The sequence below is a fragment of the Nothoprocta perdicaria genome, unplaced genomic scaffold (assembly GCF_003342845.1).
Source record: "Nothoprocta perdicaria isolate Ctin4 unplaced genomic scaffold, notPer1 scaffold_137, whole genome shotgun sequence".
Lineage (NCBI taxonomy): Eukaryota > Metazoa > Chordata > Aves > Tinamiformes > Tinamidae > Nothoprocta > Nothoprocta perdicaria.
This window is the reverse complement of record NW_020454505.1, coordinates 903,813-931,143: the sequence shown is the minus strand read 5'-3', so window position 1 is coordinate 931,143 and position 27,331 is coordinate 903,813. Positions and strand designations below refer to the sequence as shown.

Below are 27,331 nucleotides of genomic sequence, written 5' to 3'. Positions count from 1 at the left end.
ATCTGGAAGCTTTCCATGTGAAAAACAGGAACAGAATAGTGCTAACCAAGTCAGCTGGGCTCTGCTTTCAGTGCTGACTGCRGACAAAAAAATAGCCAGCGAGACCAGCCTGCTTATAAAAGAAAGATACCAGATGCATCACAGTAACATTATGAATATCTGCTATAATCTCATACTATAGGACAGAAAAAAAAAAGGAGTTTCCACAATGAAAGCTGTACAATACTGCAGGTCTTCTTTCCTTGCATTTTAGAATGACATCATTGGTCTTTTTGTAATAGTTCAATTACAGCCTCACTTTAATGCTGCCAGAAATAAGGGACTATGAGTATTACTCCTAAGAAGACAAAAAGGTTTATTAGACACTGCAAAGAGCTACAGATGCTCTTAAAATTAATAAAGGACAGCAAATCAATCCCATTTGCTCTGTCAAGAGCTTTTAAGGTGTAACCCAGAGGTCTGAAGCTTCATTACCAAAAGATTGTTTCTGTTGCGTCTCCAAAAAATCTTACTGAAGTTTAACGACTAATACGTTGTAGGTAATGAAGCTACAAAAGTGATTACATGCTTGAGAATGAAAATACAAAATAGTTCTACCATTCGTTGAGGAGAAGACTTTGGACTCTGAAAACATATGGATCAATCCCAAGGAAGATTACTTTAGAGGCTTTTATGGAACCCAGACTGTGGATAAAAACATTCATTCGAGAGATCAAATTTCATATAGTAGCCCACTCATATCAAGAAGCAGAATGCATCTTGTAGGGTTTAAAACAAACAACTGCCCAACAAGATATACTCTGAGGAATCCTACATTAAAAATATTTGTTTTTTTTTTTTTTCTGTCATTTCTCCCTATAACCAATATCTTAAGGTAAGGCTAAAGGTATCTGAAGGCTTAAGGTATCTGGAAATGGTGATGTGCTTTTAAACCATGCAAACAGAAGAAGGGCTCCACGTGGGTTCTGTGGTAATGTAGCTTTCAAAACCTCAGTCTGGAGCTCGTTTGCCTGCTGTGCTGGTTTAAGAAAGCTCATGGAATATAACACATAATGTAAAGAGACTGTACGGCATCAGGTAACAAATCAGACTGGTTACTGAACTGTATTTGGGTGGGATTTTTTTAAATAATAAATTTGAAAATGATAGATGAAAGAACATTGAGTTGTCCAAACATTTGGACCGGATATTGTCCAAACTATTGACAGACTCACTTTGTTGCTGTACTGAAGCGAGGTGCCTCCTGGATGGAGCTTCCTTGGATTGACTCTTTTGGGTAGTGAGATTACATTTCAGGTAGCATCACCCTTCCTTTTTCCTCTCAGTTGGGAGGTCAAAGCTATTAGAGGCTGTTTTCAATAGTTGCTATGTGGCCAAAAAATCTAAGGACCTACCTAATACATAAAGAAATCAAATGTTTCCCAAACTTCTTATATCTCTGATGTCCAGAATCACAAATGAAAACCAGAATGCGAAGGTTCTGAGATAACAGAACAGAGATGGCAACTAGAAGAACAATTCCATTAAGCAAAGAGTAAGCTTAATCTAAGGCTGCCAAGAAGGCATGCCAGTTTGGGTTTGTTACCATAATACGGCACAAAAATGTTCATTTTCAATTCAGAAACTTCTAGTTAAACATACAAAAACAAGAATAAAAGTCATCGGAAGTTCTTGGCAAGAACACTAAATCAGCCCTTTAGTTTTGGAAGCTGCTTCACTCCTACAGTCTTTTTAATTGCTCCTTTTTTTGGATCAACCATCTTCTGGTTTCCTGGAACACTGCACCTTTCTCTGAAATAAAATGGGGGAAGATACTCATGAAATGTCACATTCCTTCTAAGGCTGCAGAAGCTTTGACTGATAGAAATGTTCATGCTTTTTATATTTACACAACGGATTATTATGTTAATAAACCTGAGAGGCAAAATAAGTATATTTCTGGTTTTGAGGACCAGCAGAGCATTTAATTACTCCACGTACAAACTCAGTCCTCCTCTTATTATACCTGACTACTTCCTGTTATCAAAACGAAGGCATTTGAAGAACATGAACTGAAAGGTTTTTTTTTTTTTTTTGCACAAAGAAAGCTGTCTGAGGAACTATTTTCATCAGTTACATAATTTGCATCAAGAAATCGAAAAGACACTTCTTATAGATATAGCTGCAGTTCCTTGTAGGTACATGAGTCTGGAGAACCCTGCTCTTGAGTACCTGACCTTGCTCAGGAGATGTAACATGTAAATGCTGGTAGCAGACTTCTCTGGTGGCAGTCACATAGACAACACCATCTACATGAACCCTACAAGAGCTATTTTCATCTTGATCTTGTAAATACAATCAGTGGGAACATAAACAAATCCCACAGGAAAAATGGTGATTCCACAAACTGGAAGGGTCATTCTCATGATGAAGCAGGCTGCAGCTCCAGTTTTATGCGAATTACCTCTGTATCTCTCCCTCTTCATCACTACAGTGGACAGATGCACTTCACTTACTCTAAGAGTTATATAAAGGGTTTGAATATTTCTCCTAAATAATAAGTGTTCTGAAGGAAAATATACCACAGTATCACCTCTTTATATCCATGATGATAGCTAGAGAAATATATAGTGATGTAGTAGAAGTTGTGATGACATGATCTGGGAGAGTTTAAAATTTCTGGGCAAACAGCCAAGAAAGCTGCCCCTAGGGCTCACTAGTCCTGTTCTTGAGACTAATGGTTCATCTGTTCCAGCTCTTTGGAAAAGCACGGCCTTGAAGGGAGAGCTGGCCCCACAAGGATATCATGCAGATTTCGCTTGAAGCTTTCAACACCAGAATCAAAGAATCAAATTTTTATCAGTTGATTAACCAAAGATTGCCCATTGATTATGGGCCATGGGAGAGCTGAACCCAGCAGTCAAGGTAGGCCTCTGTGCACTCTGTAGGCAGCATAAACTTCTTCGACTCACAAGCAGCTGCACTTAGGCCGGYTGCAAACCAGAAGCCAGACAGTGTGTGCCAGTGCAATACTAAAATGGAATTAACAGGCCCTGCTGTATGGGCTCAGAATGACATTACATTTGTTGCTCAAACTGTGTAACAGGTAGGAGGAATCACATTTGTTTGCCCAATGTTATTTGCACAAATGACAGCTGTCCCATTCTCTTGTTTTATAGTGAAATACCATACAAGGTCCACTACTGAAATTCTCTTCTATGTGTGAATGGTTAGTAAASAGAATGCCTCAAAAATTAGCATTCACAGTTACCATTCACAAGGGTCACAGTGCCGCTTTGAAACACAGGTTGTGTTTACCATGTATCTATCATAAAAATCCAGCATTAAAACAAACATGAAACACTCTTTCTTAGTAGAATTTGAGATCCAATGAAGGCAGGTGGATTCTGAAAGGCCAACAGAAGCGACATAAGAACTCTGGGCAGAAAAATTTGAAATTATTCTCAAGGACAGGTTTAATTTCAATTAGGCAGGTCTTCACTTACTTGAATGAAATTATTTCTCATTAATGTCAGTTTGAATGAGCGTCTTTGAAGCAGTAAATCAATACATAATTAAAAAGTGATAACATAACAACAGTTGTGTTAACCTTGTGAGTGACAATGTACATGTACTTATCACAGAATCACAGAATATTCAAGGTTGGAAGGGACCTGAAGAGATCATCCAGTCTAACCTTTCCRCTCAAGCAGGCACACTTACAGCATGKGGCACAGGGTGACATMCAGGCGGGTTTTGAAGACCTCCAGAGAAGGAGASTCCACAACCCCCCTGGGCAGCCTGTGCCAGGGCTCTGTCACCCTCACAGTAAAGAAGTTGCTCCTCACCTGGAGACGGAACTTCCTGTGCTCCAGCTTGTGGCCATTACCCCTTGTCCTATCRCTGGCCAATCCTATCGTCCTATCGCTTATACCTAGTGTTTCCTGAAAATAATGACTATGCCAAATGCCCTTTCCTATGTCTACGTTGCCAACAATGTTTGAACTTTGGTCATTGGTTATAAAAGCCAGTGTTTTCAAAACCAAGTAGTCCTTAATGTTAACAATGTCAAATTCAAGGATGGAAAAATTCCCTTCATTTGTGTAAAGGACTTTGAAAAGTGAAGAGAAAAAAAAATCTTCTGAGGGCGAGTGGGTGAAAGGGATATTTTGTTACAATATGCATCTTCTGAGACCAGTAATTACAGAGAATTATATTTTCATCTGTTTATTATAAAGAGAGTTAGAGACACACCCTGCCATATAGCTGTGGGGTAAGTAATGATCTGCTAAAATAAATTAATAAAAATAACACAGCAACAAGAAAATCCCAACAGATAATCATAGAACAGTATTATTTCTTGGCAAATCCCAATATCTGGCTGATGGTATTTAGTCGCCCTGCAGAGACAGGGAATTTTCCTAGTCCTAACTTCCCATTCTCCTCCACAGGAGCTATGTCAAACATGCACAGGGCTAGAACCAACACACTGGTGCTGTATGGGGATCCTCAGAGTCACACAGTGCTTGTTCGATACTGAGGAACTTGAGTTGTAGATATCAGCCCATGCTCTACCAATATCCATCCCCTCCTGGAGTGTGAAGCTCCAGTGCAGCAGAAATCCTGCCATTCTACAGATACAGTATATTCTGCACATATAGAACGGATAAACCAGGTAAGCAAGTGCATCTATACAATTCATGTTTATAATATACTCACTATGTTTTTAGTGATGTTGTCAATATATTTTGTGTATGCTTGTTTAAATAATACAGTAAGTTTTGAGTTTTGTTTGAGATTGATAGAAACCATAGGAAGTCCCCAAACAGAAAATACTTGGAAAGTATTACAAGTAAATATTTTATCTGACTACTTTGTTTTCATAGAATTTTGAGGGAAATCTACTTTTAGCAACTGAAGGCTGGATCAACATACTTCTCATCTGATTCTCTGTGTTCTTAGTACTCTATGATGTCCTTGATGTTCTTTAACTGGTCTTGTTCAGATCAAATGAAAAATAAATCACCTTCAAATTAAAACTTTCTCACAAGGACTATGACTAGAAATATAATTTATTTYTATATAGCACTAACTTGGCTCTGTTCACATTTAATTTTTTAACCCATTTAACTATATCCTCCTTTGCTTTGACCAGAAATCTTTTGAACAATTAAGCCTTTACACTTCGCCATCTAAAATCATTTCACATTCTTATCCACAAAAAGCTTTACAACCTCTGCTGACTAAAAAGATCCAGGCTAAGCATTTAATTTAGTTACTCTTAATGGACTAGAAGGCATATTTTTTGCTGAAACTCTGCAGTAATTTAGAAAACAATAACTCACTTTTAGAAGAGGCTGATAGAATATCAAAGTATTGTCAGATTCCAAAAAGGCTGCTTACGTATTTCAGTACTCCATCTTCAATCTTGCAACATATGTAAATGAAACCAACTGTAATGAAGTACTAAAATTATCTTAAAAATCCATATTTTAATAGTATGAAAGGGAAGTTACAATTTCCTGTTTACTGAAAGCAAAAAAATAATAAACCAGTAAACAGAAGGGATATAAAAGAAACTTACTTTGGTTCCTTGTTTTCTCTCTTCCCTGTCATTGCATCTGTTTTTTGCCTTTCAAGAAGTTTAAGTGTAGCTGAGATCTGTAAGAATCAATTTTTTTACAAAACAAGTTAACTCCTAATCACAGTCATAGTTACGGAAGTAAAATACTTCCCAAGTAATTTAGACCAGCTATGATCTTAATGCAGCAGAGTACTTTAGGCACATATTATACTGATATCTTGTTGATTTGGGGACTGAAATACTGTTTGCTGAAGAACTCCAGTGAAGATCATCGCAACTATGATTTGTCACTTGCAATTTTATGATACATTAGGCAAGGCCTATTCTATAACTGCTTTGACAGATATTTTTACTTATATTGGTATTACTTCCACAATATAAAGAATTAATATCCATTGCTAAGCTTTTGCTGGCAAAGTTTACTCCAGGCCTATCCCAAATAAAATGAGCCACAGTAGCATGAACTATTTTCCAGGGGTAATATCTATAATTATGGTTTGGTTTGTATTTTCCTGCAAAACAATCTTAGTCGCAAGTGTCTACTTGTCTACTATGTGTCTTTTAGTAGACAAGTGTGTGTGTGCACAAGTGTTCTATGTGTTGCAAGTGTCTTTTACTGTCTACTGTGACAGTAAAAGATAATGATAAAAAAATCTTTGGAATATATGGAAAATATTAGCTTACAGTAGATCTCTCTCTCATTCAACTGCTGCAACTTTACAACAAAGACTCTAGGACAGTGAAATTTTAATATAGCCAAAAAGAAATCTGAGCTGAACATAAAATTTATTTATGTTTCCATTGCTAAAACAATCTGTTAAAACTGAAAGCGTACATCTGCGATTTTAAAATAACATAAAAGCTACATCTCAAGAAAGCATTACCTCAATTCATAGAAAAATAGGACCTGAAGGGGACAGGGAAGCCAATGATTCTTCTGCAACCAAGAATCAACAATAAGGCTGACTACCATGTTCGAATTAGTCAAGTGAAAGGTAAATGTCTAATCTAAATCAATTATGTAGGCTCTCTTTACAACTCAGGAAGAGAGACAGATAACTCAAGGAAATCATTTCATCTTAACCTAAAACATGTGTGGTGGTTTGTGCTTTAAACATGCATATCTCTCTCCGCACATTACAGAGAGTCCTTCTACAATGACTTTAGATTGAATGCTTAACATTCAGAGAGCTAAAGCTAGACAAAATGAATTTGAAGATGATTRTTTTGTCCTAAAATTATTTTGGAGTAATGAGATTAATTACTGAAAATGTAAGCACTAACTAACTTCAGCGTGGGTGGCAAAATCCTAGTCCCTAATGCCCTCCCTAATGCATATTTCTCACTTCAAACAATGTTTTATAAATGTTTAAGTATAGCTGAACATAATTTAAGAATGCAGAGGACACCCCTCTTGCTAGCATATTCAGTAACAAACTCATTTTCCTCCTTCTACATTTCCCAGTGTCACTGCTAATACGAAGAAATTAGCAGTTATCATTGGCATTTTCTGAGATTTTACTTGGCCAAATGTTGGAAAACTAACTTAAGTAATTCTTTCAGATTCTCCAAGCAGCAATAAACCACACAAGTGAATCACTTGACTGCTGTGCAAACACACGAAAACATTGCTAATTACACCTTTCACCCCAATTAGCTATGCCAGGCGTTCAGTGACAGTCGTTCTACTGCATAGGTCTTGAGTATCACACTATGCTATTACTTCTACATTATTCAAGAATKAAGAGCTCTTTCTGCATAAGAAGTACTAGAAATCCTAAAAAGTTCCTCACAATTCATTTTAATCACTTTTATGTATCATATAATTCGTAGTAACAAAATCTAATATCTGAATTCATAACAATAAGGTATCATCTCATCCCTTCTATTGTAAATTTAATTGAAGTATTTACTGTTTTGTCATTCTGATTTGACAGGCTAATTTGTCTTTAAAGGGAAAAAATAAAAGAGTGAACATGAAAAGGAGGAAATAAATCTTAACATGAGTGTCACTGCTGCTAATAATTTTGTTCTTTTCAGCAAAAACATTAACCAGCAGCATGGTATTCTCATGACTCTCATGGTGGACAAGCATTAGAAGTTGCTTCAGCTTTCTCAGTGAAGATRCTTTGATCTCTGTATGGTAGATGACTTTGATATGGTAGATGGATACAGGGATAACACTGTGAATTTTGCCTAGTAGCATTAGTAACTGCTGTATTAAGAGAGCATAGTGATTTTTAAAAGCTAATGAGTTACATAGTTTTTCTCACCTGTAAGATCTCAGAGAGGTACAGGCGCCGCTCCTCATTGGCTTTGTGGTAAGCCTATATTCAAAATAAGGAATGCATTCTATAATTAATCAAAATATTTTAAAAGCTGAATCATAAGGGAAGAAGCAAGCAAACACCAGAACATTTTCAGTGATGCACTCTCGGTAAGCTCACAGACAATAGAAAACTTGGGAGAATGCTGACGGTCCCGTTCAGAGGGACCTCAGTGTGCTGGAGAAATGGGAAGAGAGGGACCTCATGAAGGGTCAGTCAAGGAAAAGGCCGGGTCCTGCACCTTAGGAGATACAACCCCATGCACCAGTACAGGTTGGGCACCATCTTGATGAAAGTAAATTGGCAGACAAGAACTGATGGTCCTGACAGACAGCAAGAACATGAGCCACCAGTGTGCCATTATGGCAAAGGAGGCCAACAGCCTCCTGGGCTGGGCTGTTGTGTCCAGTTCTGGGCTTCCCAGTACAAGAATTTACTGAGGATGCCCAGTGAAGGGCCACAGAGATTAAGGGACAGAAGCCTCTCATATAAGAGGAGAAGCTGRAAGAGCTGGGTCTGTTCAGCCTGTTCAGCCTGAACTGAAAGTTCAGGGAGATCTTACCAATGTGTATAAATAACGGCAAGGACAGAAATATCTGACAGGGTAGACTGAAGGTGATGGGGCCAGRCTCTTCTTAGTGGTGTGCAGGAATAGGACAAGAGGCACAACGGTCACAAACCAGAACACAGGAAAATCTGTCTGAAGATAAGTCAGGATGACAGAGCACTGGAATACATTGCCCAGAGGGATTATGTAGTCTCCATCCYGGAGATATTCCAAACCTGACTGGACATAGTGATGAGCTAGTCTAGACCCTGACTGAGCAAGCAGGTTGGAYYAGACAATCTCCAGAGGTGCCCTCTGACCCCAACTATTCTGTGACTCTGAGATATCTTGTGTCTGCTCCACAAGTTTAGACTTCTTGCTGGACACCAAAATGGCTTTTATGGATTAGAGGCGTTCAGTGTGTACAAACCTTGGCTTCTTGTTCCAGTCTAAGTCTATAGTCTTTTAGCTGGTTCTGGAGACTTCGTTTTTCTTCTTCTAGTTGTTTAAGGACCTGCTTTAAGGAACCCTGTGATTATAGTAAACAAATAAATATTTTACACGTATGCCTATTCTGTATAAAGACAGTCAGAAATCATCACCACAGTCCCTGCTCTTCAGGCACTACAATGTTTGTCATTCTATCTGCTTATTATTCACTTTTTGTTTACAGGATTCCTGCTGGCACATCTAGAGACAAAAGTGATTAGCCACATGCTACTATTATCAGTGATGTATTACAGATTTCCGCTGTGTTAAAATGACATAGATTTATCTACCCTGCTGCTCCCTACTTGGCAAGCTAAACCACCTTGTGACCATTCAGAATCACTCCCTACTTTTAATCCAAGTTCATTCCCATGGCTATTTTTTACTATTTCAAATCCCACCTGGAGATCCATTTTGAAACCACTTACCAGGAGAGCTGATGGACTGACTGAAGAGTTATGTAACATGTCAGAAGTAACTCACAATAACAGAATCTCGAATTCACAGAGTTGCAGAATGGTTGAGGTTGGAAAGGACTTCTAGAGACCATCTAGTCCAACCCCCTGCTCCAGAAGGGACACCCAGAGCATGTGGCACAGGGTGGCAGCCAGGYGGGATTTTCAGACCTCCAGAGAAGGAGAGTCCACAACCTCCCTGGGCAGCCTCTTCCAGGGCTCTGTCACCCTCACAGGAAAGAAGTTCTTCCTCACATGGAGATGGAACTTCCTGTGTTTCAACTTGTACCCATTACCTATTGTCCTGTCACTGGCCATCAGCAAGAAGAGTTTGGCCTCATCCTCCCTACATTCTCCCAACTCTTTGAACATATTGATTAGATCCCCTTCTCCATCTCTCGTCTTTTCCAGTCTAAATAGGCCTAGCTCACTTAGTCTTACCTCATAAGATAGATGTTTGACATTTCTTGCTAACAGATTCCAAATGGGCCTTGGCCTTCCTTAGTGCATCTCTGCATTCTCTGACAGCTAGAAAGGAGCATGTTTGGGGGCAATTGTCTTACATGTACAGCCATTTACTTTGTCTACAACTGGGATGAATGGGAGTACCAGTGGTAGAGTCCAGTTTGGTTACTGGACAGTTCTTTTCTGTGTGATCAGAACACACTGAGCGCATATTCCCAGATCTGACTTCCTCAGTTTTTATCACAGGCAACTGTTTCTCATAATACCTTTCAGAAATTGGTCCGCTCCATCCACTATATGCAGTTTTATTGGGAAGCTCTAAAATTTGGCATCCTTCCCTCAAATTTTTGGCATTCCTTGCCTCAAATTGTTTACAATCAGTTTATACCTATGTCTTCTCACATTGTTCTTTAAGGCAGTTGCTCTCTTCCTCCCTGGTGCTTGTCACCAAGATGTGTATATGGAAAACAAGAACATGTTTTTTTCCAACATCGAATTAGATAGGAGAAATAAGCTGGGCTTTTAAAAATCATCTCTCACATAACAGACTGCCCTTTCACCTGATCATCACAATAGCTCTGTAGTGGCCAATAAGTTTGAGCTCACCCTTTTTAATCATGGAAAAGCAGACCTGTGGATATAAGTTGAGAAGCCATCTCACTGCCTCCAGCACAGGCAGTCATAATGCTTCTTATAATGGTTATTTGTATAGGAAAATTTCAGGTTTTTATTTTAATGCTTTGTTAGGCTCTTATTTAATACTTTTTTCCTTTCCTACACATGAAGAAAAAGAGGTAACATGGATCTGTTCAAGTATTCATTCTTTTTTGTGTGCAATTTTTCCCCTATTTATCATGCAAACCCCATCTCTGGAAGGCCATATAATCTATTTCTCAGAAAACTGTTTCTGAGTATTTGCCAAAGGTCAGAAAGTCCAAAATCAAATTTTAAGTCTTGGTCTTCATGTTTTTTTATAATAGTTCCTTTCTTTCTTTCTTTGGTAAAATCACTTCATCTTCCACTTTTTTGTGGGCACTTTTCCAGCCTTGAACAGTCATTTTTGTCTGTTCTGGAGTGAACTTGAAAATGTCATTTGTCATTACATGAAAGATTATGTCATTCTCATAAAGAGTCTTGTCATTTCAGATCGATAACTTATATTCTTGACCTTGAACATTATCAAGCCCTTCTATTTGTTGCATCTGTGAAGTAATAGTCCTGCCAATGATTTCTAACATCTACCAAACATACACATCTGCCTCTTCTGTTTGAAATCTCTAGTGTTCTCCTTTCTATTACCTGCAGTTCACTCTTTTATTTTCTCTGATAAYCTTCTATACGTCATTTTTGTTCTTTACTCAGCTACAAACTTTATTTTTCATTAAAGAAACTGTGTTACCGAGATTCACCTAAGAATGATTTTCATTAAATTCAGGATTTTGCAGTAGCATGGTAAAAGAGGAAGTGCTTTTAAAAGATGAGCCAAGAGAAAATAACCCTTCCTATTGATTAAAAAAAAAGAAATAGACAAAAGCAATAGAAGAGCTAAATATTTTAAGAATACTTCAGCTATAACTGAATTGTTATTAACTTATCTGTTAAATTATATCTGTTACAAGAGACACATCAGAGCTTTTTTGTTGTTGTTGTTGTTTGTTCTTCTCCTAATTAAAGCAGAAATACCTCAGATGCAGATGAAACTTTTGCCTTAATACAGAATTCTTCTACATTTAATATAGTCAGAGTTGGACGATTCCGGGAGAAAAAGTAAACTKCATCTTACAGAGACACTTGGCTAAACTGCACTAGAGTCATGTGCTGTTTCATTAGGACATCAATGTCTGTACAGAGACAAAGTCCTGTACAGAGAGAAGCCTTCAGCACTGCCAGGATACTAATTAATTTGGCAGCYTTGATACAACTGCATCTTAAAGGATTATAACTATGTGACCTGCCTATAACATATTTTGTATCACCACAATAAAATTAAAYACAGTAAATACAGATATTCATACTTGCTCTGTGCAAATTCAGGTACTACTACTTATTCCCACACTAGATTGTCCATCAGTGATATGTAAGACAGCAAGACCTAACTTTGCAGCTGTAAGTCATGACAGACCATTTARTATTTTCTTAGTGATGCTACTGGCCTAAATTCCTTGAGTTTTTCCACCTTAAGAGCTAGTTGCTTTTAGATCTTTTTACCTTTTTCAAAAATGTTTTCAGAAATGTTGTCCATTTTTTGCTGCCAATGCAGCTGGTTCAATGCAGATGCCAGCATACTGATCCAACTCCGGAGGAATGATGATATCCAGATGCAATAAAAAGCCTGTACCATTCACTGTACCATTGCTTTGATCAGCAAGCAGATAGAATTAAGTTAATAGTGTGACTAAAATATATGGTTGCCATTTCTACAGTGTCTGCATGTCTCATAATTTGACAGTGAATATCCTCACAATAATTCTGTGAATTGAAAAGTGGAATTAGAAAGTGGAATTATTCCCAAGTTACAGATTGGGAAATGAAGCTCAAAATACAAAAGGAACTTACCAGTCTAAATTGCCCTTCAGTGGGATTTTTACATCCCATTTCTAGTAAAGGAATCTATGCAGCGCCTTATATTCTTCACATCTGTTTTTATCATAAAACTTAGGGAAACATCTGAACTGTTGTTACTGCACTTGCCCATAGGCAATACTAAACTACTTAGTTTGCTGCTGAAAACCCTTATGGAGTTTCAGAGCCAAGTTTCCCATTGGCTGTGCTCCTCATGGGACACAACGTGATACGCATGCTCATGCATGCTCACATGAGGGAGGAATCCTCTTCTATCTAAAAATTAAGCTCAAACAGAAACTAGCAGACTTAGATTTTTGTCCTCTATAACGTCAAGAATGTGAATTTAAATCAACTCATATCTTGGGAGTGCTTTCACCATTAGAGTTAGGGCAGTGACAATTCCTGAAGTCAGGCCACTATGAAGTCAGKAATGCAAAATTTGCAGGGATAGATGGAGAAGAAACAAGTGAGAATAAACTCTCCTACAGCTCCAACAATGAAACTACTTCCTAAGATGAAAGTAATTTAAGGCCTTTTTACATATGTCCTCTAAAGACTCTTGAATATAGAAAGCACAAGCAAACCATGGAATCCCAGACATTATCTCCTTTTCCCCATGGAAAACGCCCTCACTACTGCATTGCCTGGGTGATTGGTGTTTGTTCTCTTTGGCCTCTTCCCATATGAAGAAAGAGTTYCAGCTCTGAATATCAGTTACAACAGGATGTCTAACTCATATCTGCAGGATGATGCCTATTCCTTGTAAGAAGACAGCATTTCAAACAAAACTCTTGGGCATTTCTTACCAACCTCCCATTGTCATTTCAGCTCTTTGCACTCTGAGTAATTCCAAACTAGATGCCCTTCTCTCAGTTAATAAGGAGGRAACTTAGACACTTAGCTCAGCCTTCTGACTTCAGTGTCTGGAACCAGGAATTTAGGTGTTGCAGTGCTCAGCAGCACTATGTCATGTAGCTATTACTGCTCAACTAACAGATCTTTCCAATTCGCAACAGGGCAAAATGCTRTTTCAATATGTTTGCTATTACAACTAGCGAAAGTGTAAAAAGGGCCATTTTAACAAGGACTTGTGATAAGTTATGTCTCGCTCCACCTGCCAATGGAGAAATTGAAGAGCTTGCTGAGACTTTGTATATATGAATGTATATAGGTATGTTTAKCTGTACAGCTAAACACAATCAAAACACGAGAAACAACAGCATAGGAAAGCAGTCAAATCATTAAGGGATGTATTCACCTTTATGGAATCCTATCAAAAACAAGTAGAAAAAAATCACTGAAGCAGATTTAGTTCCTGATGCTCATAGTCATGTGATCATCTTAGTGCATTACACAGTAAAATCACAATAGAGCAAAAGCTCACAGAAAACAGAGCTTAATGCAAAYAGTGACACAAAACTGTAGCACAGTTCTAGGTGTATGGAAAAGCTCCAAAAGCAAGAACCAGGAAGAGATGGAAAAAAACTCAATGGGCTTCTTGTTGTGTAGTACTGCTCAAGAGTCGCCAAGAACTCCAAGGTGAAGCAGTAGGATAAATTCTGTCCGAGATTTTAGAAAGGCAGGTGACTTTGTTAGTGGAATTTGTTTAACTGAATATTGAAATATTGCTTAAGTTAGATTTACTGCAGATTCTTCTACTGAGCCTTGAATAGCTGGACAATGTATTTCTGGAAAGGAGACATAAGCTGACTACGGGATTTAACCTGAATGTAAGATCCTTAATTTTCATTAAGTTGCCCATGTTGAGCCACCCTGGGGAAGCTGGTGAACTAAAAGACACACTGAATTTTAAATGAAAACTTTCTTTATGTAAGGGAATTTGCAGAGCTTGGCAAGATCCATTTCCAGAGCAATGACACATTATGCCCAGTGTCCAGCAATGACCAATCCCACATTTTCACAAAGGAAAATCCTCTGATAACTCTCCAGTTCTTTTGTTCACACAAGTTTTCATCAACTGAAGTTATACATTTGGTTTAACACTTGCCAGAAAACAAAATTACATTTGGTTTAACACTTGCCAGAAACCAAAATTATGCAGTATGACACTGTGGCTGAATTTTAAAGCCACCCACATAAACTGTTCTCATTCTGGATTTTTCCTTACTGTTCCACCAGTGTCAGCAGAGGTGACAATTTCTATCAATCATTTCCCAATAGACAAGGTGACAAATCCGTGACATCATCAAGGCGCTCAAACTTGCTTTCATTAGAGCCCAGCTCGTGCAGACTATTCATCCTAAGGTAATTCACTCCTAATTCTCTTTAATTTTTCTCCCTGAGTTAGCCAACAGAAGCAGTACATCCATCAGTTGTGTAAAATGAAAAAAGAAGCCTTTTGCAATCTGCTCTACTTGACATTTTAAAACAAATGCAGTTTTGTTTAGAAAATAAACTGCTCTCCCTCCAAGATCAGCAGCTGATGTTATCAGCTGATTTAACTGAATCTTTTAACATATTGTTTTAAACTCACAGAGAGCAAAAAAGCAATTCTACGTCTTTAAAAAGTGAAACCAAAATTGATTTTTATTTGATATTGATAAACTTATCATATACTGTAGCAATTACTGACAAAATGAAAACAGTTATGACACACAGATGATAAAGAGTTATTTAGCATGGCATATTTATCCATACAATATACACTCTCTATATATGCACTAGATGGTATAAAGGCTTCGCTACAGATAAGGAAAGCAGTACTGGACTTGTTTAAATGCCAAGTGCCCCCTTGTGGTTAGCATGATTTTTGTATTCAAAATCAGCTCAAGAGCTGAGCTACAGGAACCTATGTGTCCTGTTTGGATCAGCTGTCTGCAATGGTAAAGGAAGGGGTCTGGAAACCTATTGCAAAGTTTAGGCTCCTCCAGGGCAATCAAGTGTGGGACATTGCCATCCAAATCTCCACCGTGGTCCCCTCTGCTCATTGCAGTTGCCTGCGGACTTGGGAAAGAAGGAGTGAAAACTGAGGCCTCTGTTGTTGTGGTTTGGGCTGACAGGACAAGATGTTGTCAACTGTGAGATCTTTCACTTAGGGTCTCTCCTGCTGCTCCTGGAMAAAATAGATTGCTTCCTTATGTGTTTTCCCTGGGAAGCAGAGCTATCTTGCAGTCCCAGACAATTGCTAAGGAATTCTTAGAATTCCAACCAACCACCAAGCTGGAGAACTGCCAGCTAACAAGGCCAGTTGACTGCAAGATTTTTGCTTGATTGTGCTTCCCTCGAGATGCGAGGTGAGTTTATGCCTCCAGGAATGGCACAGAAGGGTCTGAGCAAAAAAATTCTGCTGGTCTGTACACCGCCACTAGGAGGAACAACTAATGCCATTGTGACAAGAAAAGTAAAAGAAAACAAGTTAAGAAGTCATCTAAAAATACTTGTTCGAGGCCAAATGGAAAGAATAGGAATGGCAAGTCTGTGGTGCAGCATAATACARCCTAGGACCATCAGACCAGACTACAGAGCTTCCTCCACAATCTTTAGGTTCTTCACAAAAAGCCAGGCTGTCAGATTCATTTATCACATACCCTTACTGGTGATTTAATCCAACGAGAGCAACAAGGTTCATTTAACGGAGCCTTGCTAAAATTGTCGGTATTTCCTAAGCCAGTACATTGTGCTGATGTTCGCGGTAACACGATTGTAACACCTACTGAAATACAAATTCCTAGTTATGTATTTTCTTAAACCTAGTTATGTATTTTCTTATATTTTTCCTGTTATGCTGCCAACACCTTCTTCACTATGACATTGCCATACACCCTGCTTTCAATTTAAAACTGATGGCAAAAAATTCCCAGGTTATTCCACGGAGGTCTCCGTTCACGGCCACTGCCACCTCAGAAAGACAGCCTTGCCTAGCAAATACCCACCCTTTACTGTCAGAATTTCCTAAGTGAAAATGCCGGGCATTCCTGAATCCAGTGATTTACTGCAGAAACCTCCCTTCGTTGGCTGATGGTAACTAGAGCGTTGCTAGGGCAATGCTATCAGGAGTGTGCTCTTCTGAACTGATTTGGCAGTGTGTTTCTCAGCATTTGCATACTAAAGCTGCTATCTAGGGAGTTTTTCTTGCAGAAATGGCGAGAGAAAAAAGAGATGGTTTTCTTTCTGCTTTCAGGGGAAATCGTGCTTATCAGGAAGCATTTATTTCACCCAAACTTGTTTAATGAAAAAAAAATGTAAACAAATAAATGCAGAGTGTTTAATAGGGGTAAGTAATACTCACATCATGTTAAGCTGGAGAGAGAACGCATTTCGTCTGTAATTATTCCTGAAGTATGTATGACATTTGTATTATTCGTTGGGATATAAAAGAAATTACTGACTAAACAGTTTTCACAGTTGGAACTCCTTTGTGCTTGCCACTATTTAGAATATTTTTAATYCACCCTCTATAAACACAAAAATGATTTTCTAAACCCTGTCTGTAAAAATGTGTGTGTTCAAGTTATTAGTTCTACATTTAGTTCTCCATTTASTGTTGTGTGATGCTTTCACCATTTTTGGAAACAACTAAGAAAAGAAATAAGTCAGTATAAGGACTTTTAACTGATGACTCTATTTATATGGTGTAGGGCTTTTTTATAGCAGGGAATCATTCATGAATATGATTCTAATTGGAAAGGGGAAGTGGTTCTAACCAACTGCAATAATTATTGCAGTTTATGATTATAGAAAATCCTCTCTGCTTCCTTGTTCATCATTACAGAATTTACATTTGTATTCTTCTGTTCCATCCAGGTTTTATAGCTTGCTCGTTACCAGGGTCCCCTGATGACTAATCTTTTTTTATTTTCTCCATAGTGCTTGATATTGAGGAAATCTTTTATCCTACCTATCTCTAAATGGGATGAATTACACATTGGCCATGCTTTTCTCATTCTATCGACTATGATAGGACAATAAATGACTATTTAAGTGAGATAAATCACCTTACTACCTTTGAGCTATTGCCTCTGACAAATGTGGCTGCAATTGCTCAGTAAGTTAAAAATTATTAGAGGTCCTTACCAAACAGATAAAGGGATTGCCTAACTCTCCCTTCCTTGGGAAAACAGGGTAAAAAGAGTCACAAATAATATTTCCTTTTCTAAATATATTCCTCTTCATAATGTAATTTTGGTCTTCATGCACATATACCATTTATATATATATATATGCACACTCTCAGCTTTTTAATTCCAAACAAATGAGGATTGATGACTGACTGCAAAACTCTGCTTTTGCACACCCACTCACCACATCTGTTCTTTATTCTCACCTATGAAGAAGCTGAAGATGCCCCCCTTCTCCTCTGAACAAAAAAGAAAACCAACAAAGTATGTGGAAAAAAAATATACACACCTCAAATCAGTCTGTGTTTTTGACCAATATTCTGTCTGTCAAAATTAAAAGACAGGAAAAAAAAAGGAATTCTAAATTCTCTATATATGTATCCATAAATGTGCATCTACTTTTCTGACAGTTTCAGCAGTTTCAGTTGAAGAACTGCAAAGCCTCCCAGATACATGTTTTCTTCCCCTCTTTTCTTCTCTCCAAAATCAAAATAAATTAGAAGGATTTCCTTCCTTCCTTGTTTGAAGCTGACCCTACTCCAAGTTTTCTCGATCAATTTGCAGTTTTCTTCAACTATATCTCCAACTGCTTCTCCAAACGAACATGATGAAGCAGACAAATAGGATGGAAAGGAATTGGTTCTAATTTTTGTTTTCTATCTGTTTTGGAAAACGATCCAGCCAAACAGAAAACCCCATCATGTCTAGGGCAGTACTAATACTGGCAAAAATATTTACTATGTGAAGGCCAAGGATGGGAACAGAAAGAGTAGGTAAAAAATATTCGCCCTCTGTTCACAGTAGATGTGATTCATGCTAAGTGGCCTCCAGCCTCCTGCAAGCTCAGTGAGCACCATCAACCCTAAGAACACTTCTCTGAGGACAAGATGTTCAAATAAAAAACTCTAAATCACAATTCTTCAGCATAATTTTCAGTATTTCTGCTTATGTTACAAGACATTGCTACATTTACGTCCATCTATCTTATGTATTTCTAAAAGCGAGTGAGAAGTAGAAAAGATCTCAAAATAAAAGATTTCAGCAAATGAAAGGCTAAGGAAAAACTAGTCCTGAAACTAAAAAAAAAAAATCAATTTATTTTCAACTTCCAATTATTTATTGCTGGTGTTGTCTTGGCATTTTCCCTTTCAGGATTATAGGAAATCTTATGTGTTGAAACAGGTGGTAAAATACGAGCATATTAAATAACATTTAAAAGTTAAAACATGTACCTTGTTCTGTGTTGCAAAAATGGTATATGCAGTGTGCAATGAGGAATTTTCTTACAAATCTGTTAATGCAAAATATCACTGTAACTGGTTAGAAATGTTCTCATATATATATATAAAGTCTTATATTTCTCTATTTGTCCACAGAAATAGTTCAGCTACTCCATCTCATAGGGTTCACTACCTACCCTATCAAACAACTTTGATTCAGCCCAGACTTTCACTATATATAGTGAACTTGGGGACTCTTCCCCAAGTTCAGTTTGCATCTACCTCCTATGTATTGGTTTTACTGTGATTGTCAAAGTGATTTGATTTTTTTATACCATACAAAGTGTGTATCTCAAACAATGMAAATCATTTTAGCTTTTAGTTAGAATCACTGCTATTTTTTGGATTGAATTCTTTAAYTATATTAATTCTTTCACTGTGTGATGTTCATGCTTGTGCAACTAATGTCATTGTACTCACCACAGGCATTTGATCAAARGTACGAACAGAGGCCAATTTATCTACAAATAAAGAAAATATGTAAACCATTTATATAAGCACATAATCACTAATTCTACATAAAAAAACACCTAGGAATATCCATTTTTACCTGTTGGATTTCCACGAAAAAAATCTGTCTTGTCTTGAAGTTTAATAATTTGTCTTTCCAGCTGTCTATTCAATTCTACTTGTGTCTCGTATCTGGTTTTCCATTCATTACCTTAAAAAAAAAAAAAAAAAAGAAAAACAAAAGCAAAAACAAAAATTCAGGGGCAGCCTCTTTCCCAGTTACTTTCTCAAATTTCTCTCACTTTCTTCTAGAGACCTCAAGTAAGCCTCTGGTTAGTCATCCTCATAAATGAAGTATGAAGTATTAAATATGAAGTATTAATTTGTATACAAAGCAGCTTGAAAATCAAAGGAATTTTTTCCACTAGGTTTACTGTGGACAGAATTTTAACCAACTCATTGTATAAATTCAGGCTATATATAGTTGCATGAATAATTCACAATAAAAAGCTAACATGTAGCATTTAGTATTCTTTAATTTTACATTTTCAATAACAAATGTATGAAGGCTCTGTTTTATATGACAAAATTTCAATTTCCACAGTAAAATTTGTGTCTCTGTAGGGCCTACCCCAAAGAATTTAACTGTCTGTGTCTTCTCTTCCGCTGGCAAGACTGTGTTGCGATTCACTTACCTTCATCTTCAACACTGTTGAGTGTTTTCTCCAATTCTGTCACCGTGTTTCTCAATTCAGATATTGAGATTTCAAGCATTTGCCTGTGATATTTAGAGAAGTCAATTAATTGGCCATAGCATTAATCTTATTAAAACCAAAAGACTAAATGGAATGTATTTTCAGATGAAGTATCCATTGCTCTTTCCTGTGTAATTACATCACCTAGCAAAAAAGACTCTTTGCAAGATGCTTTGGGATACCCAAAGAAAGAGTAATACTGGTTTTAAAATCATGGTTTTTAGGCATTAAAAGACGGAAGAAGAAAGCCATTATGTTCCTGTCTTAGTTCCTGTTCTGGAGTATTTGGGGATATTCTTCTGGTTGTTTCTAACAGGAGAGCTATGTCAACAGGGCTCTCCTTTCTGAAATGTTCTGGAAGAGAAATGTTCTTCAAAATACAGTTACTACTGGTTCTAGCAGCCTCTGCTAACAGGGCTGGTCAGAGATATGGTATCATCTGTTTCTCTCCTCATGCACCCATTCAGTTATTTTTTTTTCCTATAACTTGGAATATCCAGTTTTCCCATCAACTTTAAATTAAGCAAATAAACAACTAAAGAACTGGCAACTTGTTGCCAAAACAGCAGGTCTGTGGGATAAATCCCATCAAAAGACAGTGGAGAGAAACACAGGAGTGGAAAAGACAAGATGTGGGAAAACCAGAGCAAATCTGATGGCTGCTTCAGATTTGCTCCACACCCATTGCAATTTTGCTGATATCATTGCAGTACAAACACATGAGGTTTCCTTACAGCGGATTTCAATCAACCTCATAGAGCTTGGAAAAGAGGAAATTATGATAATGTATTAGAATGGGATTTCAGGAAGGCAGTAACTCTGARAATTAGATACAGTTAAAGCTGTTTATAGTTACACCTGAGCTGTATTGAAATCAAATTAAGTTCTCCCCATAAAGCACATCCTAACTAGGTGGATGCTGAGGGACAATATTTTAAGAATAAGTTCTTTAAATCCACTGATGTCAGTTTTTAATTTCTGTTATCATTTCAAATCAATACAAAGTTTTTATAGCATAAGAAACATTCCACTTTTCCTTCCAAATCATTAGCAAAGCAGCTAGCCAACTTCCAAGTGTGCTCCTTCTTGAGGAAGAAGTACACAAAAATGATCAACATGAAGTTTCTGGGTGTCCAAATGTATTTTCTACATTGACCAAAAATCTTAATTTCATCAGAGACCAAAATCATCTTTTTAAAATCTGATTGTTATTAAATACTACTATTGTAACAGCACCTAGAAAGYAACTCAGTTGAAACCTTATTATTTTAGTCACTGTATGTATGGTAAATTACAGTCCCTTTACAGAGAAAAGGGATGGAAATAAGTCATTTTGCCTGACTTTGTAAATACTGCAGGTTTTTATTATACTGTAGTGTTTTGCACTGCCAGACTTGTTCCTAATTGTGATAGGAAGTGATGGTTCTGGTAACAGGTCTGTTTCTCTGTATTTAATGCAGTTAAATGCTGGTTTGATGCAGTATAGTTGCCTGCCCAAACAGAGACTTTATCTTTGAGAGACTTTGGAGTGATCTTACCTACAACCTCACATTTATACATTTATTAACCATGATTAGACATATTAAGTCCTCTGAATCTTTCTTAAGTCAGTGGACAACTTACATTCACCATAGCAGAAAACATATAGGAGAGCTGGAGTTTTAGGGGTCATTGGGACATAACTGCATCTTTTCATGCTACATCTATAGCAGAAAGGCTCATTTGAGGAAAAGATGAAAAAGAAAAGGCTGCAATTGAGATAAGAAAGCTGGGACTGAAATTACAAAAGAGGAAAATTGATGAGTTCCTATTTAAGGCATTTTACAGATGCTATTTTACTTCAACATGACAGCCACTCAGAATGAAAGCCATTTTCCTGCACATTTTGCTAACCAGATCTGGGTATCTGGTGCACGTATGAGACAAAAGACTGCCCAAAGCCATTTTCTGTGGCRGAGAAAGCAGCAGTGCAACATTACAGGAGAAGCTTAGGGGAAATCTTCAGCTGCAGGACACCAGCTCTGTAACATGCCAGAATTTTGCTGATTCCTGCAGAAGAGAAAACAGACAGATGCCTTCATAATCTATGAACAAAGCAGAAACCACAGCACAAGGAAGAGAACACACTGTACTGAAAGACTGAACCTTGAAGCATTTGCAGGGACCTGTGGCATGGGAGATGACTGCAACTTTCCTCATCATGAATGGCCACAAAAGGCCACAAAAGCCCAAGCCCCACAGGCTGAATTAACAGGCAACTCTATCAGCTTTACTAAGTATTTGTCATGCTTAAATGTATGGCTCTGTCTACTGAAAAGTATACTTGTAATGTTACACATAATTTCTCTCAGAARTATTTGCTGTGAGATTTCCCAAATAAAACCTGTAACTGAATCCTGACTAGAATCAATCAGTTCAGATTTATGCTATTAACGTTCATTAACATTTTTGAAAGGTTTCATGCTATCAAATCAATAAGCATAAGAGAGAGCAGATACTTAGGTTCAGACCCCCTACCGACATGAAAGATTTTGTAAGTTTTCTCTGTCAAGTAGAAGTCTCTCCTTCCTGAGTGTTTGAAGGAGAGTGGTAGGAGGGCTGTTAACAAACTGCCTCAATGRAGTGAAAATAAATGAGCTAGTAAAAAGGTAACAGAGCAGGGATTTGTCCCTAGGGATGCAGACATCTACCTCCCMGCTAGGGATCCTCAGCTTTCTAGACACCAATGGAGAGAATCAGGCTCTTCCTTGGGGGTGATTCATCTCATTCCAAAACAGACATCTAAAGTAGGTCAGGTGAATCACACCCTAAAAGGGCCTGTTCATCCTCATTAACTGTAAAAATGACTGGTTTGTAGGTAGCTTTCTAATAACTCTGGTTATTGACTGTTGGTTGGATAAATTAAGTCAAATATTTGACCGTAGTATTATTGCCKATTTGTACACACAGGATTTACAAGGAAAATCACTGTAGAATCTGCCTAGAGCAGCAAGTTTTTTACTCTGTTATGCCATCAAAATAGAGGGGTTTTAAATTAAAATATATTTTCCTTTGATCAGCAAACAAGCCACAACTTCATAATGTAACTTAGGCTTTGGGCCCAGTCTTGCAGAAGATTCTCAGAACCATTAGCAAGAAGTTAAGGTGCATTAAAACTTCCATTAATTCAGACAAATATATGACAGGAATGAAACAAAGCCAATACGCTTTTGCTTTTTATCTTAATTCTTATGCTATCAAGATCTTGTGTCTGGAAAAAGACCTGGTGTATGTAGAAAAGAGTTCATATATGTCTTATGCTGTTACCCTAGTGTTTATGATTTTAAGTACATTTGATTATATATATAGGTGCAAAAAGGTCCAAGCTCCTTTTCGATTCTGAATGCAGAAGCTGTCTACATATTCGACTCTGTGTCTTCTCCCTTTCCATGAGCAAATAAACATTCTTATAAAGGACAAAACTGCATGAACATTTGCGGAATCTCCATTCTGGACATTAAAAGAAACACTGTCCAGAGTAAAATTAGTGTGGAATTGTATGTTTAAAAACTGTACGAAAATCCAAATGTTAAGTGCCCGAAGTAAGGTGGCACAGGAGTTTCTGATGCTTCATAGTTTTTCACTTAATATCTAGTAGGCAGCAATGTTCTTTAATGAAAAGAGTGCAATTTTCTAAGCAAACTGTAAAAGCAGAATTCAATTCCAAATAAATCATAAAGAGCTGAACCATTCGCTGCCCAAGCGAGGGGTAACTGGAAGCAGCAAAATTAGCAGTCAACTTCTCTGCCCATCAGCACTGGTGGGGGATGAGGCACCTTCCTATGGGTTTCAGGAATATTTACTGGTAGAGGAGGAAGCAGGAAATGCAGCTTTGCCCTTCCAGCACAGCTCCATGTGTTCAGCACCTGCCCGTCCATCGGGAGCTCTTCTTGCCCCAGGCACACAGCCATGAACACACGCAGGTCACCAGTTCTCAGCCCTGCACTGGCTCCCCATCCTGGGCTCATTTTTCCTGCCTGCTTCTGCCCAGAAATTTCTAATTTTCCCAGGATTCTTGTGCCAGTTCATCCCCATGGCCAGTTCTCCCTCYTCCCCACGCTTTGCACAGCAGCTCCAGGGCTTCACCCAGCCCATGTCCCTGCTCCAAGGTATCTGTTACATCCCTTGTGCCATTGAGCGCCCAGCCTCAAGTGTCCCTGACCCTCTCCCTCCTCCTCCTCACACCTGAGGCCAAAGCTGCACTGAGGCCCAACCCCGTGTTCCCCCACTGGCCCTCAGCTCCTGGTGCGGAGCTGCCCCAGGTGGCTGCAGCAGTGGGGAGAAACTGCTCCGTCCTGTCCTGCCCTGATCTGTGCTGTGGCGTCCGGCCGCCCCAGCCGCCCTCCCGCCTCCCCACAGCCACTCGGGGAGCCCGGCAGCCGCCAGCCTCTCCCTGCTGCAGCGGGAAGGCTGCCCTCCTCCTCACGCCGTGGCGCCTGGGCCCCAGCGGCACTCACTGCTTCTGCCTCTCGCGGCCGAGCTCTGGCGCCAGCCGYTCGCGGCCGCCCGCGCCGCCGTCGCCCATGGCGCAGCCCATGTCCCCCCTGGAGCAGCGGCCGTCCCCCTTGGCGCAGCCCGTGTCCCCCATGGCGCAGCCCGCGGCGGTTGCGCAGGGCGACGGCGGCGGCGACGCAGCCTCACTCAGCGTGTGGCCGCTTCCCTCCTTCCCTGCCGCCCTCCTTCCCTCCCTCCGGAGGATCCCCCAAGGCCTSGTTGCGCACCAGGGGAGGCCGACAAGGACACGGCCCCTCAAGGAAGAGCTTTGGCCCCGTCGGGGAGGGCCAGGTGCCCTGAACCTGTGTGGCCTGTGGGACATAAATGTGTGCTCATTTTCTTTCCTACTCTTCTTTGGGATAGAAAGTAGCACAGTTTTAAATACAGGCTTTGACCCACACGTGAAGGTGGGTGCAATGCAACAGGGCCCTGTCTACAAGGAGCATCTAGCCTGTATTTTAGTGCCCTTGATAACTGCAGCCTGTGTTGGGCATAAACCAGTTTGCAAGGAGCTAACCTGAGGCAGGAAAGAGGGGCTCCGAATAACCAGTGTTTATTGCCGTGGATCCAGGCACATATATATTGAATCACAGATATTAGCATTTTATTTGGTATATGATGTTCTGCATTTGAACAAGCATTTCATGTTGCATTTTTCAAACAAGAGATTTAAGATGTGGTCTTAAACTGCCTCAGTGTTTCAGGAGACCTAGTACTCAAGTGGCTCTGCTCACCTCATGGCAATGGGCTGATAAAAACCACAGGATTTACTTCTTCATTCACTTTTGTTGCAAACAGCAAGTCATACGCTATAACCTTGGAGGCAGCTAGTACCCATYCGGGCACTGCTGCCATGTCTAATACAGAGCTTGTAATTTTACTATTACTTTAAGATGGCATAAATCGGTATTGCCATCCAAAATGTTGGCCCTGAAAAAATGTGAATTTTGGTCCTAGGACTGTAGTTTCTTAAAYTGAAATGGACCAATCTAACAGTTCRCTGATGTTGGAAAGACAAGGTCCTGATCCTCGTGTTTACCTGCATCCATTATCCACATGCCTTGTGCCAGTTCTGGCTCTTGTCAGTCTTTGCTAGGAGCCAATTCAATMTGCAAATTCACCAGAAAACCAGGAGGAAAACAGCCCAAACCCTAGACTGCTTCCTTCTGGATCAGCAATGGGGCAGGATCTAGTGTATTGGGGTAGGACAGCAGGGAAGCTGAAGCTTGACTAGAAGGAGAAAAAATCATTTTAATTTCATTTGTTTGATATAATTAGGATGGGAGATGAATTCTGACAGTCCCAAGTTATAATTGATACTATTATTCTAATCAGTGAATTATCACTTGAGATGTGGGCTGAATGCAAAATCATCTCAGTACTTAATCAGAAACATAATTTTGGACAAATTTTGCACTGTAGCTGCATTCAAATTTAGCTGCTCATTTTGCCCTTAGGATTTATTGAATATTTTTAAGATGTATATTCAAAACATATATCACGTCAAGATAGTAACTTTAGAATCTTTAATGCCTTGGCCCTAAGTTAGCTTCCATAGCTAATTGAGTATACTGTCTGTAAAAAAAAAAAAAAAAAAAAGAAGCATTTTTCTTTTCAATTTCCAAAGCAACTGTAAGAACTGGCAATCCCACGCTCAATGCAGGGATTAGCAGGTGTCCTAACTAGGTGACTTGTCAGGAACTAGGTCAGTGAGTGCATACATATAAGGATGTGTCCAGGCCCCACTCATTGAGCTGGCCCAGGACAGGTCTGACTTAAAGAGTTTTGCCAGATRGTTTGGGACCTGAGGTCGGGGAGAAATGCCCTGTGGACTCAGGGRTTATGCGAGTAAGGTTACAAATTTCAAACCAAGAGGATTCTTACTAATTACTGCAGTAACATAGTGCCACTTGCAACACGTAGGAGTTTTCTTCCAGTTCTTTAATCCAAATAAATAGGTTAAAATTAGATACACAGATACTTACAAATGAATTTCAGTTAAGGTTTTAATATGATTTTTAGGTTAAAATTGTTATTACTCATAAGAAAGGAAAAAGTGATTGCAACAGAGGGAGGCTTGAGAAAAACTAGGAATCTTAAATGCATAGGTTCCCATTGTGTGAAGGCAAGAAACAGAGTTACTTAAAAAGGTAAACCAGTTACCAAAAGTAAATTCATATCATGACATTATTTTTGTTTTAATGACTGCAGCTTCCTTTCAAACTATTAGGACAGTTCTGAAATCTTCCATTTCTTCTTCAAGCTGAAAGTAGTTACTTCAGCCTCACCAGTTGAACCTTTTACATAGTGTCCCATAGTACCCATATAGCCAAGCTGGGGAGATATGGACTTGTAAGTGGTAGGAATATGGTGCAAAACAGGCTGGGCCACCAGGTTTGAAGTGTGATGATGAGCAGGACAACTGCACAGCACAGGGATCGATAGTAGGGTCAGTCTGACTTAAATTCTCATTAACTACCTGGGTGGCAGGAGGGAGGGCACTCTCAGCAAGTCTGCAAATGGTAACGGAGGGAGCAGTCACTGTGCTGGAGGGCAGGCTGCCCACTGAGAGGGACCTGACAGGCTGGAGGGATGTTCCAGCTGCAACCTCATGATATGAAAAAAAAGCAAAAGCAAAGTCCTTCATTTAGGGTGAGAAACTCCCATTTACCAGTACAGTCCGTGGGCCAACAACTAGAAAAACGAAGAAACAAGAACCAGGGAGTTACATGACAGGAGGGTGAAGAGAGGGCAAAGWAAGACTTTTCCCAAAGATGGGCAGTAGAAGGATGAGCTGCACTGCWTATGATTCATTTTGATGAAT

General features: G+C 38.9%; 1 protein-coding gene across 1 annotated transcript; it reads right to left on the bottom strand.

Annotated features, from left to right (window-relative positions):
- Nucleotides 1-931: 931 nt before the first annotated feature.
- On the bottom strand, nucleotides 932-24,518 carry LOC112942879 (coiled-coil domain-containing protein 169-like). Its single transcript, XM_026033917.1, has 8 exons — nucleotides 24,471-24,518; nucleotides 19,915-19,997; nucleotides 19,320-19,430; nucleotides 19,190-19,230; nucleotides 8,868-8,966; nucleotides 7,837-7,890; nucleotides 5,564-5,640; nucleotides 932-1,791 (listed from the first exon to the last, which is right to left on the bottom strand). The coding sequence occupies exons 2-8, from the start codon at nucleotides 19,991-19,993 to the stop codon at nucleotides 1,689-1,691; spliced, it is 564 nt and encodes a 187-aa protein (XP_025889702.1). The 5' UTR covers nucleotides 19,994-19,997; nucleotides 24,471-24,518; the 3' UTR covers nucleotides 932-1,688.
- Nucleotides 24,519-27,331: the final 2,813 nt, after the last annotated feature.